This window comes from Tenrec ecaudatus, chromosome 4 (assembly GCF_050624435.1).
Source record: "Tenrec ecaudatus isolate mTenEca1 chromosome 4, mTenEca1.hap1, whole genome shotgun sequence".
In the NCBI taxonomy this organism is placed as follows: domain Eukaryota; kingdom Metazoa; phylum Chordata; class Mammalia; order Afrosoricida; family Tenrecidae; genus Tenrec; species Tenrec ecaudatus.
The window spans coordinates 6,443,911-6,455,632 of record NC_134533.1 but is presented as its reverse complement, the minus strand read 5'-3'; the positions used below and the strand labels follow the sequence as shown (position 1 = coordinate 6,455,632).

The following is an 11,722-nucleotide window of genomic DNA, read 5'->3' as shown; positions in this document are numbered from 1 at the left end:
TGACACAGTGGATGTGTGTATGTATTGTGAGAAGAGCTGTATGAGCCCCCAGTAAAATGGTAAAAGAAAAAAAAAAATCCCAGCCCAGCCCAGATCAAGTCCATAAATCCGATATTAACCCATATGTCTGATATCAGTCTATAAAGTCCTCTTCATCTTCACACAACACATGCAAAGACACCGAATGCAGGAAGATCACAGGCCAGTGGGTGGACAGTCTTGTGGATCCAGTGGCGGTAGAAGCATCTCAGCGCTGGCGTGGGTCTCCACATGGCTCCTCTGCCTCCAGGGCTCTAACGTAGCTCCATGTGTCTTGTCATCAGGGATACCAAGCAGAGTCTGTGTGTCTCACCTCCAGCGAACTATTTATCTCTGTAGTGGCTCCAAATGAAGTCATCGAGCAGTGACCTGATTGACAGGCGAAACTCCACCCCTTCACTCTTAATAGTCTCAAGTTGACACTAGATGATGTAACTCCCACAGTCAGGGAAGAGGCTTACCTATTTCTACAACTGTGTGAGCCATTTCTGGCTATAAATCTCTTTCTCTCCGTAAACACATACAAAAGTCACTATTTTTGCTTCTCTGCAGAACCCGCCCTAGCACACTGGCTAACAGTCCTTGAGCCTCCGGAGACCTCAGATCTGTCAGAGGCAGCCCTTCCCCAGCAGGGGGCTCAGGCCTGGGAAGGGGGTGCACGCACGTGACAGGAAGCGTCATGTTGCTGGTGCTCTCTGTCCTTAGGCAGAGTGAATACTACCAAGGTCTGTCCTCCTGGCTTCCTGCTCTGCCTTTGGCTCAGGCCCCTGGAGCCCCAGAATGGATAGCTTGTCCATGACTACCTTCCAGAGGCAGGAGGAAGGAGGGCAGGGCAGCCCCTTCCAGTCAGGAGGTGAACTTGGCCCCACAAATGGCCAGCTGTGCTGGAGAGGAGACCCTTCCCAAGGCTCTGCAGGGCAGGGGGCAGGGGGAATGAGTCCTACAACCCAGTGATCTGACTACTGCTCCTACCTCTGCTGACCCAGGTGGGGTACACTTGAGTTGCCCCTCTGCCCTAGCAGCACCCTGGTGCATGGCCTTCTCTCTTGGAATAAAGACAGAGGAGTTGGTGTCTCAGCCTGGCTCGGGGGCAGAAGGCCCAGGAAGGGAGGAGCAAATGCAGAACTACAGGAGAGGGGTCATGTTGTTGGGCTGCCAGGCCAGGAAGCAAAACAACTAAATTAAACATACAAACCAGACTCCCTGACCTTATAGGACAAGGCAGAACTGCCCCTGTGTATTTTGGAGAGCGCCACTGTTGCTGGGAAGAGAAAACCCTACCTTTCTCACAAGAAGCTGCTGGTGGTTTCAAACTGCTGACCTGGCAGAGTGCAGCCCAACGCATAACCCCTACTCCATCAGGGCCTCTGTAACCTGTTGGAGAGCAAGGGTGTCACTTTGAGGACTCAGGGGTGCCCGACCTAAGCATGGTCATTTCAATTGTCGCATATGCACAGGAACGTTGGACATTGAATAAGGAAGACCGAAGACGAAGGCATGCATTTGATTTTGGGGTGCTGATGAAGATTATTGAAAGCACTGTGGATCGGCACAGATAGGAACTGGAAACACAGGGAATCAGGGCAGATGATCCCTGCAGGACCAGGGGTGTAAGGGGCGATACTGGGAGGGTGGATGGAGGGTGAGGTGGAAAGGGGGAACCAATTACAAGGATCTGTTTCCGTCAGGTCTGAACTAGGCAGCCCCTGTTTGGACTAAGCTGAAGCAGGTCCGGGCCCTGCAGGAGCTTCCCTGCACATCCCAAAGGTCAGCAGCAGCTGGCGCCAGATAAGATAACCAGTAAAACCAGATGTTACTGATTCAGAGAAAGCCACAAGGAGCCAACAAGCAAGTCTCCTGGTTTCCAGGCCCCATATGCTAGTTGCCCTACATTCCTCACCACCCCTTTATAACCCTCGCCCCCAGCTGCTGAGCACGACTTCCCTGACCTGTTGGCCTAGGTCACATAACCTCGTTGGGGAGATCCCCCCACCCAATAAAGCTATTTCTGTTTCTGCTCTCCCTTGTCCTGTCATGTCCATCTTCCTCCCTGTTCCTCAGTTACCTTTACATTGGTACCGAAACCCGGAAGGGGTAGAGACATGGGCTCTGTGCTGTCCTGGCCCTGCTTCAGCTGGAACATAGCCCACCCCTCCTCTAACCTCCGGAGCCTGTCTGAACGAGCGACTTCTGGTCAGTATCTCTGTGTATGTTTGTTCTGTCTCGTTTGTCTTGTTCGTCGCTCTGGACACCGAGGACTAGCAAACTCATAGGGCCATCCTTTCTCTGTGGCTATCTTCGCTCACGTGGCCTCCAGCCTTTTGTCTCTGTGCTCACCTCCTGGGACTCCTGCTGACAACAGGACTCCTAGCACTGGGCCGAGTAAGCACTGCATTCTGCCTGGACTGGACACACACAGAGGGTGTGTCTGAGCCCTTTCTACCTGTTTGTGTGTTTCCTGTTTGCAGCTCTGTAGTGCTTTCTCTAAAATGTTCTGCTTCCCCTTCCTCTCACCCTAAACAAAGGCCTAACTAACCTCCATTTTTACCCGCCATAAAGCCACCCCCCCACCCCACCCCCCACCCCTGCTTAGCTTCCATTGTGTCTCTCTCTGATCCGAGGTCCCTGTTTGCCGGTTAAAGCCGCAGGCCTGCGCCAGGGAACCTTCCTGTTCCAGAGTCCAGGACTCTCCCACTGGGCCCTAGCTCTGACCAGGATGCCGCTCAGGGTAACCGGGTCACCTCCTGACCGACGGGTGGGAACAGGGACCAGGGGACGCCATTCTCCTCTGTCCGTACCCCCTGCAGTTAGAGACATCATGGGAAGTCCTCTGTCCCAGCCCCCTAAGGACAGCCCTTTGGGGAGCCTACTGCCAACCTTACTGAATTGGGTGTGGCTCCTGATCCTCTGCCCTAAACGCCTGGTCTTTTTCTGTAACCGTTTGGCCTCAATTCCAATTGGACACTGACTTGCGCTAGCCAGAAAATAGCACTTTCGATTTTAACATTCTCCGCAACCTCAACAATGTTTGTCAATAAACTCCCAAATAATCAGAAGGCCTATATGTTCAGGTCTTTTTCTTTCTTTGGACATCCCCTCAAAGAAGGCTCACAAGGAAGGGACGGTACAGCCAGGGTGCAGTATAGCACCGATGAAACATTCCTCCAGTTCTTTAATGTCCCCCTCTCCCCACATCATGACCCCAGTTCTACCTTACAAATCCAGCTGGACCAGAGCATGTACACTGGCACAAATAAGAGCTCTCAGAATCCAGGACAGAAACAGTAATGGGAGGAGCAATACCATGAGATATGAGAGTAGGGGGAAGGTGGGTGGGTGGGGGGGCGGGGTAAGCAGGAGCTAGGGGAAACCGATTGCAATGATCAACATTGTGGTCCCCCGAAGAAGGGGACCAACAACAGAAACGTGGGTGAAGGGAGACAACAGACTGTGGGATACAGAAAGATTTCTCCCAAGTTGTCTCCCCCAAATATATGCCAAACCAAAGACGCTGCTTGCTATGCATAGTAAATGACTGTACATTAAGAGGTCAATGAAGGCAGGTCAGAGGTTATTCTCCCTAAGGATTGCCAGCCATCCAGAGCAAGTCCCAGCCTAAATTGGGCCCACCCTCTTCTGATAAGGATAGGGATTGTTTCCCTGAAGGAGAGCCTGAAGGCAAGCCCGGGACCACTCAGGATTGACTAAGGTTAGGCTACTATATTGAGTGTAGGGTCCACCCACCTTGCCACATGTGTACCTCTATTCCCTCCCTTTCCTACTGCGTGTACAGCCCTAGGTCACCCCCTCCTATTGCTTGTATTGCCTATGTTACAGCCCCTTCCTATGGCAAGTCGTTATCTGTAATCAGGAGGCTTGCATGCCCCAAAGATATAGAAGCTTTGTTTAGAAATAAATCACAGCTTTCCCCTGCCCTCTTGTCTCCCACCTCCACGTGGACCACCAAGAGCTGAAGTGACCATGCTACCACAAAAGGTGTCTGACTTCTTCATTTTACTCTCCTGTCTCTCCTGTTCTCTATGACTTTACTATAATCTTTGTATATCATAACCGTACAGTTGCGTCTACCGAACCCGTGATAGTTGTGAGGAGCTGGTGACCCCCACAGTGGACATTGTCAGATATAAAAATAATAATAATGATTTATCAAGGGTTCACAAGGAGGGGAGGGAGGGGAGGGAGGGAAAAAGAGGAGCTGATGCAAGGGCTCAAGTAGAAAGAAAATGCTTTGAAAATGATGATAGCAACCTATGTACACATGTGCTGGACACCATGGGTGGATGGGTTGTGATAAGAGCTGTACGAGCCCCCAGTAGCATGATTTATTTGTTTTTAAGCTGCACTTGCGCGCGTCTGTGACTGGGCAGAGAGGCATTAGGTGACTCTGGGTCTGCAAGAGCAGCAGCAATTCGGTCTAGAAAGTTCTGAGTCAGCAGGTGCCCAGCGCAGACTCTTGTGAGGGAAAGGGAAGGGATTTGAGCCGAGTGTTTACACGGGGCAGGGGCAGGGGCGTGTGTGTGTGTGTGTGTGTGTGTGTGTGTGTGTGTTGCAAAGGTTTTTTTGCTTTGTAACCAGATTCAGGGTTGGCTTGTGTGTTACACATTACAGAGAAGGTTGGGGTTGGAAGGAAGAGGTCTGAGTGCCAATTAGGTCCCCGCTGGGGACAAGCTCCAACTCATTCACTGCCACCGAGTCCCTGCGGCTCATAGGGACCCTCTAGGACAGGGAGGAACTGCCCCTTGGGGGGTTCTGAGGCTGTAAATCTTTATGGGTAAAGAAAGCCTTGGGCTTCACCCGTGGGGATACGGGACCTCTTTTTTTTAAACGTTTTATTAGGGGTTCATACAACTCTTATCACAATCCATACAAACAGCAATTGTGTAAAGCACATCTGTACATTCATTGCCCTCATCATTTTCAAAGCATTTGCTCTCCACTTAAGCCCCTGGCATCGGGTCCTCTTTCTTCCCCCTCCCTCCCCGCTCCCCTCTCCCCCATGAGCCCTTGATAATTTATAAATTATTATTTTGTCATATCTTGCCCTGTCTGACGTCTCCTTTTACCCCCTTTTCTGTTGTCTGTCACCCAGGGAGGAGGTCACATGTAGATCCTTGTAATTGGTTCCCTCTTTCCAACCCACTCTCCCTCTACCCTCCCAGTATCGCCACTCACACCCCTGGTCCTGAAGGTATCATCTGCCCTGGATTCCCTGTGCCTCCAGCTCCTATCTGTACCAGTGTCCATCCTCTGCTCTATCCAGACTTGCAAGGTAGAATTCAGATCATGATAGTAGGGTGGGGAGAGGACTGGGACCTCTTTTTGTTGGCCTCCTCTTCACAGTGGCCCTGCCTCAGCCCCTTTGGCAGGGAGCTGCCCGTCCTCCAACAAGAAGGCTCAGAAACTTGGTGGGGCAGGTGCAGATGGAACCAGATATGGGGGCGCTGGGCTGAGCCAAGAGTTGCTGCCGGCACTTCCCTGACCCAGACAGGAGACCCTGTCCTACAGTCCAAGCCCAGAGGTGGCAGCACACCCATCACCCAAGCCTGCCCCGGCCACTGATATCCACCCAGCTAGGAGACGGGCAGGAAAGCCATGTGGTGAGCGTGGGTGCTGAGACCAGGCTGACCAGGGCTGGCAGGGCCCCAGCACTGCCACCCTCTCCAGCCAGGTGCATCATCTTCTGAGGCTTCGACTCCTGACCTGTGCAATGGAGACAGTCCCCCCACCCCCACCTCAGAGACCTCCCGGGATGCTTCAAGGAAACACGCGGAAAGCTTGGTTCTGAGACCAGAAGGGCTGACACGAAAAGGAAAAAGACAAAGTTGCTTTAGTAAAAAAGAAGGGTCAGGAGAGCCCGTCCCTGCAGAAGGACATCGTGTTTGGTCAAGGTTAGAGTAGAGGGGCCGTGAAAATGAGGAAGGCCTTCCGTGAGGTGGATCGGCACAGCAGATGCAACTGTGGGCGAGGAGACGCAGGACCAGACGGTGTTCCGTTCCGTTATGCATGGGGGTCGCAGGGGCTGGAACCCAAGAACTCCCTAAAAAATATGCAAGGTCCCTCCCAGATCTCAAATCCTGGCTGCACAGAGCCCAGGCAACACAGTTGGGTCTGCTTCACAAGGTCGGCGGTTCAAACCTGCCTCGCTGCTCCCAGGAGAAAGATGAGGCTGTCTGCTCCCAGAAGACTCAGGGCCTCAGAGACCCACAGGGGCGGCTCTGCTCCGTCCTCCAGGGTCGCTGTGACTCAGAACTCACTGATGGCAGGGGTCTTGTTGAAGTAAACTGCTGGCCCAGCCCTCAAGCCCTTTCTCAGCTCTTTGGCTTAATTTATTATTTTTATTATTTGTCACTTTATTGGGAGCTCTGACAGATATCATAACATTCCATAGTTCCATCACATCAAGCAGTGTTGTACAACTGCTACCATAATCAGCTTACAATCATTTTCTTTCTTCAACTCCTGGAGGTCAGCTCCCCTCTATCCCCTCCTCTCTCTCCTGTCCTCCCTTCCCCCCAGGAACCCTTATTTATTCATTTATTTATTTTTCCTTATAATAGTTTTTTCTCTAGGCTCTTTTTAGAGCAGCGGTTCTCACCCTTCCTAATGCCGAGACCCTTTCCTACAGGTCCTCATGTGGTGGTGACCCCCCCAACCATAAAATTATTCTCGTTGCTACCTCATCACTGTCATTTTGCTACTGTGATGAATCATCATGTAAATATCTGATCTGCAGGATGTATTTTCACTGTTACAAATGGAACATCATTAAAGCATAGTGATGCATCACAAAAACAATATGTCATTCTACATGGTGAACTCTTTATTTCTAATGCCAACTAAATGCAATTTTGTCTAGAAGTGTGGTGTAGCATGGGTAACAGTCTTCACGCCAGGCACTCACAGTGGGCATATATGCATGTGAGTGGACCCACCTGGAGACGGATAGAGGAGCCGTGTCTCAGTTCCTAAGACCATCGGAAATATGTGTTTTCTGAAGGTCTTAGGTAACCCCTGTGAAAGGGTCGTTTGACCCCCAAAAGGGGTCACGACCCACAGGTTGAGAACCACTGTTTTAGAGTGACTTGCTGCTGGCAGAAACCTTGCTTATGAAGGTGCCCACCTGCCTGATTTCCTGCCCATTTACAGATGAGGAGATTGGCCAGGAGGGGACGAGACTTGCCCAAGATATTGCATGTCCGCAGTCCACCCTCCTTTTGCGCTGGCTGCCCTGTGCGCCGCTGAGGGCTCGCTGGGCTTAGCCGGGCCCCGGGGTGGGCACACTTGACACAGAGGCACCCATCCTGTCCCCCACAGCAGTTGAAGAAACGACTCAAGAGCCACAAGGATACTTTCACAAACAAGTGAGATCACCATTATCTGAATCCTGTCCTTTTAAGCTTTTCCACATCACTGCAGAGCCTCCTGCGGGCACCAAGAGAGTCAGGTGTGCTAAGCCCTGCCCCCGCCCAGGCATGAGCACTTCATCCTGACCCTGGGACAGGGCAGGGATTGGGTCCACAGAGGGAAGAAGCAGCACCAGGAGTGATGGGGCTGCTTGGAGCCTGAGCTTTTCATGTTGTTGCTATGCTGGGCGGGCAATCCCAGACAGAGTGAGCCCCCCCCCCGCCCCACTCACAGTCTGGAGCTGCCCCCTCCGTTTGGTTCAAGCTGTTTGGACTGATGAGGAGGGCAGCGCTGCAGGGGCGGGGCAGTCAGGGAGGACTGCCTGGAGGCAATGGAAGAAAGGTAAAGGTCTGGCTCACTTGTGCCCTTTGCCCTGCAGGTGGGCTGGAGGTAGGGAGGCTGACTCAGGCAGGATGTCTCATCTTGGCCTGACCTTTGGTTTATGGTGGCCACCTCGGCAGTATCAACCTTTGGCCCCAGGCCAGGACCTTCAACTGGGTAGGGACACCAGGCCATCTCAGAGATCAAGTGACCAGCTTTGGGGCCAGAGCAGAACTGAGTCCAGAGCAATGGGGACAGGGCTGCGCAGCCAGTCCCTTCGAGGACCCAGGTCTAACTACGGCAAGCTTCAGGAGCCATGGGGGAGGCCCCAGGAGGGCCGCCTCCGCCGGGCACTGAGCCTCAGACAGAGCCGAGAGAAACCCAAGCCACAGGACCTCGACGGAGGTGTGGAAGGGCTGGACAGCCTGGGTCAGGAGCGGCAACCTGGGAGCCTGGAGGACACGGAGCAGCTGATCCAAGTCCAGCGAGGAGGCAGCCGGCGGTGGCTGAGGCAGTACGGGCAGGTAGGACTGAGGGCAGAAGGAATGAATGGGTGCGGATGACAGGGAGTAAAGCAAAGGCTTAGGGGTAAGGACATTGGGGTGCCATGTCAAGATGACCATGGGGCCAGGGAGACAGCGAGTCAAGGCCCCAGGCACTGAAGGTGGCTGGATTGATCTTACAGCCAACCAGGGGCTCTAGAGCAGGAGGGATGGGTGAGATGATCCATCCAGCAGTCTGTCAGAAAGGCAGGTGGAGCAGAAGGCCAGGTCACCAGCTAGTTCAGCCGCCTGAAACTTGCATCTCAGAACTTCCGCGGGGGTGGGGGTGGGGGTGGGAGGTGTCCCACTTCCCTAGTGGGAACCACAGGCCCCACCTTAGGAGACAGGATCCATGGAATAGCGGTTACCTAACCTGTGAGGGTTGGCTGCTCATTACAAGGCCACCAGTTCAAAACCACCAGCTGCCCTTTGGAGACCGATGGGGCTTTTTACTGCAGGAAAGCTTCCCCGAGAGGCGCAGTTCGACCCTGCCCCAGAGGAGTCAGAATCCACCAAAGGGCAGTGGTTTGTGTTGACGGGTTTTTCTAAGCATGGGAGCAACGCTCTCTCTTTGGGTCCTAGCACCACCCAGTGGCCATAGGCTGAACAACAGCCCCTCCACCGTCTGTGGTGCCTGGTCCCTCGGCCCTGACCTCCTCCTCATTGTGTCTCCCAGAAGGTCAGGAGAAGATGGGAGAGCTTTGTCGCCAGCTTCCCGAGTGTGACCCTGAGCCGGCCAGCCTCCACAGAACCCCCGCTGGACACCACCAGCTAAGGATGCTGGGACCGGTGGTGGACCCCTGCTGCTTCCGAGGAGACACCTCGTCCAATGACCTACCTCTTCACTGTGTTGCCAGGGGGTCAGGACGGCCTCCTCCACTTGGACTGCACTGCCCACACACACTGCCCAGGGGGCCTCTTCCCCCAGCTTAATAAGAGCCCTATGCTCAGGACAGAGGCTCCAGTCTATCTCCCCAAGGCAAGCTCTCCTCAAAGACCCCAACCGGACTGAGAAAGAGGGGGATCCTGAGAGATTCTGGGCTCAAGGGTCCCTTCCCCTGTGATGCCCACGAGGGTCTGAGAAGACTGCCTAGACGTGCACCTGTGGGTGCCTCCCCCGCCCCGCAAGACCAGCGGTAAGAACCCCGGTGGAGCTCGGTGAACCCAGACAGGCTGAGAGCCTCCCGGACACCAGTGGTCTCTGGCTGGGAGCCCCAAGCCCCTGCCTTTCTCCCTGGCCGCCCGTGGTGGGCAGGCACCCTTCTCCCTCCCAGATGGAGAGCCCGCCAGGGCCAGGACCGTGTCTGGGAAGCCCTGGGGACTTCACTCTGCATTTGTCATCTCTATCCTGTCCGCACCCTGATGAAGAAGCTGGGAAAACTCTGTACTTCCCCGTGACAGAGGGGGAAACTGAGGCTAAGGCCAAGGATGTTTTGCTTTGGACAGCTCTTCCAGCCTGGCGCTGGCCAGACAATAAAGAGGTGCTGGTCACTAACTTGTCTCCAAGCCTCTCCCACGCGACATGGGGACAGCCTGGGCCAGGAGCTCCCAGGATGGTAAGGCAGGAGTACCATGGCCACGTCCATGTGGACCGCTCTCCCCCTCCCCCATAAGCAAGGCTTCTCCTGTCATTTTGCTTGGTCTAACCCACCCTCCCTCCTGCTGGCTCCTTTGTCCTCACAGCCACTCTGCCTTTGGGCTCACCACAAAAGGCTCAGAGAGGGCACAGGACTTGTCCAGGGTCACACAGCAGGGGAGAGTCTGACTCCCCAAAGCCTGAGCTCTTTGGGAGAAACTGGCCCTTGGGGGTGTGGTCCCTGAGCTCTCCTGCTCAGCCAGGCCAAGGTCAAAGGTGAGGGAACAGTTCCAAGCTTCCTGTTCCAGCGTGATAGAGATCTGCGGGTCCCTGGATGGAGGGGTGGGTTCCCTGTTTCCTAGAGCCCAGGGCCCTGGTAGGGCCAGTCAGGAACAGGAAGGAGCCTGGGAGAGTTTTAGCCCCTGGGACCAGACCATGGGATGTTGTTTTGAAAACTAGACTGGGAGCTTGCTAGAAGCTTCAGGCCCATTGGCCTCTGACTGTAGGTGCCTCGTTGCTCACACCCTTTATGAGCAGCTCCAGGATCCAGAGTCCCAGCTGACCACCCCTCTCAGGGTCCAAAGGCTCAGAATGGGGCAGCGTGTCCCAACCTCCAGGTGTCCACCTTCCAGGCTCAGCCGGGTCTCTGCATCTCTAGAGACTCCCCAGTCCACAAAGGACATGTGGAGACACGGGGAGACCAGGCTCCCCATACCCACCAAGGCTGCAGGTCCGAGTCTCTCTATGCCCACAGCATGGTGAAGGGCACAAGACATAGGCCAGCCGCTGCCCGGTGGTCACCTGAAGACGTCCTCACAGCGTCTTAGATTTGTTTGTCCTTCTACACCTGTGGCCCACAATGGACAGAGCCACCCTCTCCTGCCAAAGCCATGGGGTCTCAGCACCTAAGATTCAGAAGATGGAGGGGGCCTGAGACACCCCGGTTCCAGCCTCTGGTCTCCCCTCACTCTCTCCAGTTCCACATCTCTGCCACACCCAGTTCCCCTGGAGTCTTTCCAGGACTGGGGAGCTCACTCCTTGTCAGGCTCTGGTTTTTACAGGTGACCTCAGCCCTCACGTTGCTCCCAGTCTGGCCAGGGAGGCAGACAGATGGCAGACTTCTCGGCCAGGAAACAGAGTGGGCTTAGTGCCCACAGTGTGGTGAGGGGGACGTGGCATAGGCCCTGTCTCCATCCCCGAGGAGGCCCTAGACCAGTGGTTCTCAACCTTCCTAATGCTGCGACCCTTTAATACAGTTCCTCCTGTGCTACTTCATCACGGTCATTTTGCTACTGTGATGAATCAGGCGACCCCTGTGAAAGTTGTTTGACTCCCAAAGGGGTTGCAGCCCACAGGTTGAGAACTGCTGCCCTGGGCTCTGCACTCTGATCTCCACGGAAACTGTCCAAGCACCTGCAGCCGGCAGTCAGCTGGGGGGGAGGAGCCTGGGAGTAGGTGGCCAGTGCCCTGAAGGGGAGCCCAGTGAGGAGAGAACACATGTCTCAGCGTCTCTTGGAGCGAACCGGTGGTTCTGGCCCCAAAGGCCTCCCTTAGCACCAGCTGACCCAGGTGGGGAAGCTGAGTCTCCCATACAAGTCTCCAGCTCTCACCTTTATTGGGTGCCACAGCCCCTTTCCACAGTGTGTCCGGCCAGAGAGCCAGGCAGGGAGGACCTAGGCCTGGGGGTTCAAACCTGGGCGTCAGCCCCCTGCCTGCAAAGAACTTGCTGCTTGACTTTGGGTGAGTCTTGACCTTCCTGTGGCCTTAATATTCTCCTCTGTAAAATGTGGATCATGCGCACTGCCTCCTGCACAGCCTG

The 11,722-nt window shown here is 54.6% G+C and overlaps 1 protein-coding gene across 1 annotated transcript; it reads left to right on the top strand.

The window, feature by feature from the left end:
- Positions 1 to 8,033: 8,033 nt before the first annotated feature.
- On the top strand, positions 8,034 to 9,102 carry C4H11orf86 (chromosome 4 C11orf86 homolog). The gene is made up of 2 exons (XM_075547531.1): positions 8,034 to 8,309; positions 9,004 to 9,102. Exons 1-2 carry the CDS (start codon positions 8,034 to 8,036, stop codon positions 9,100 to 9,102), a joined length of 375 nt encoding a protein of 124 aa, XP_075403646.1.
- The last annotated feature ends 2,620 nt before the right edge of the window (positions 9,103 to 11,722 follow it).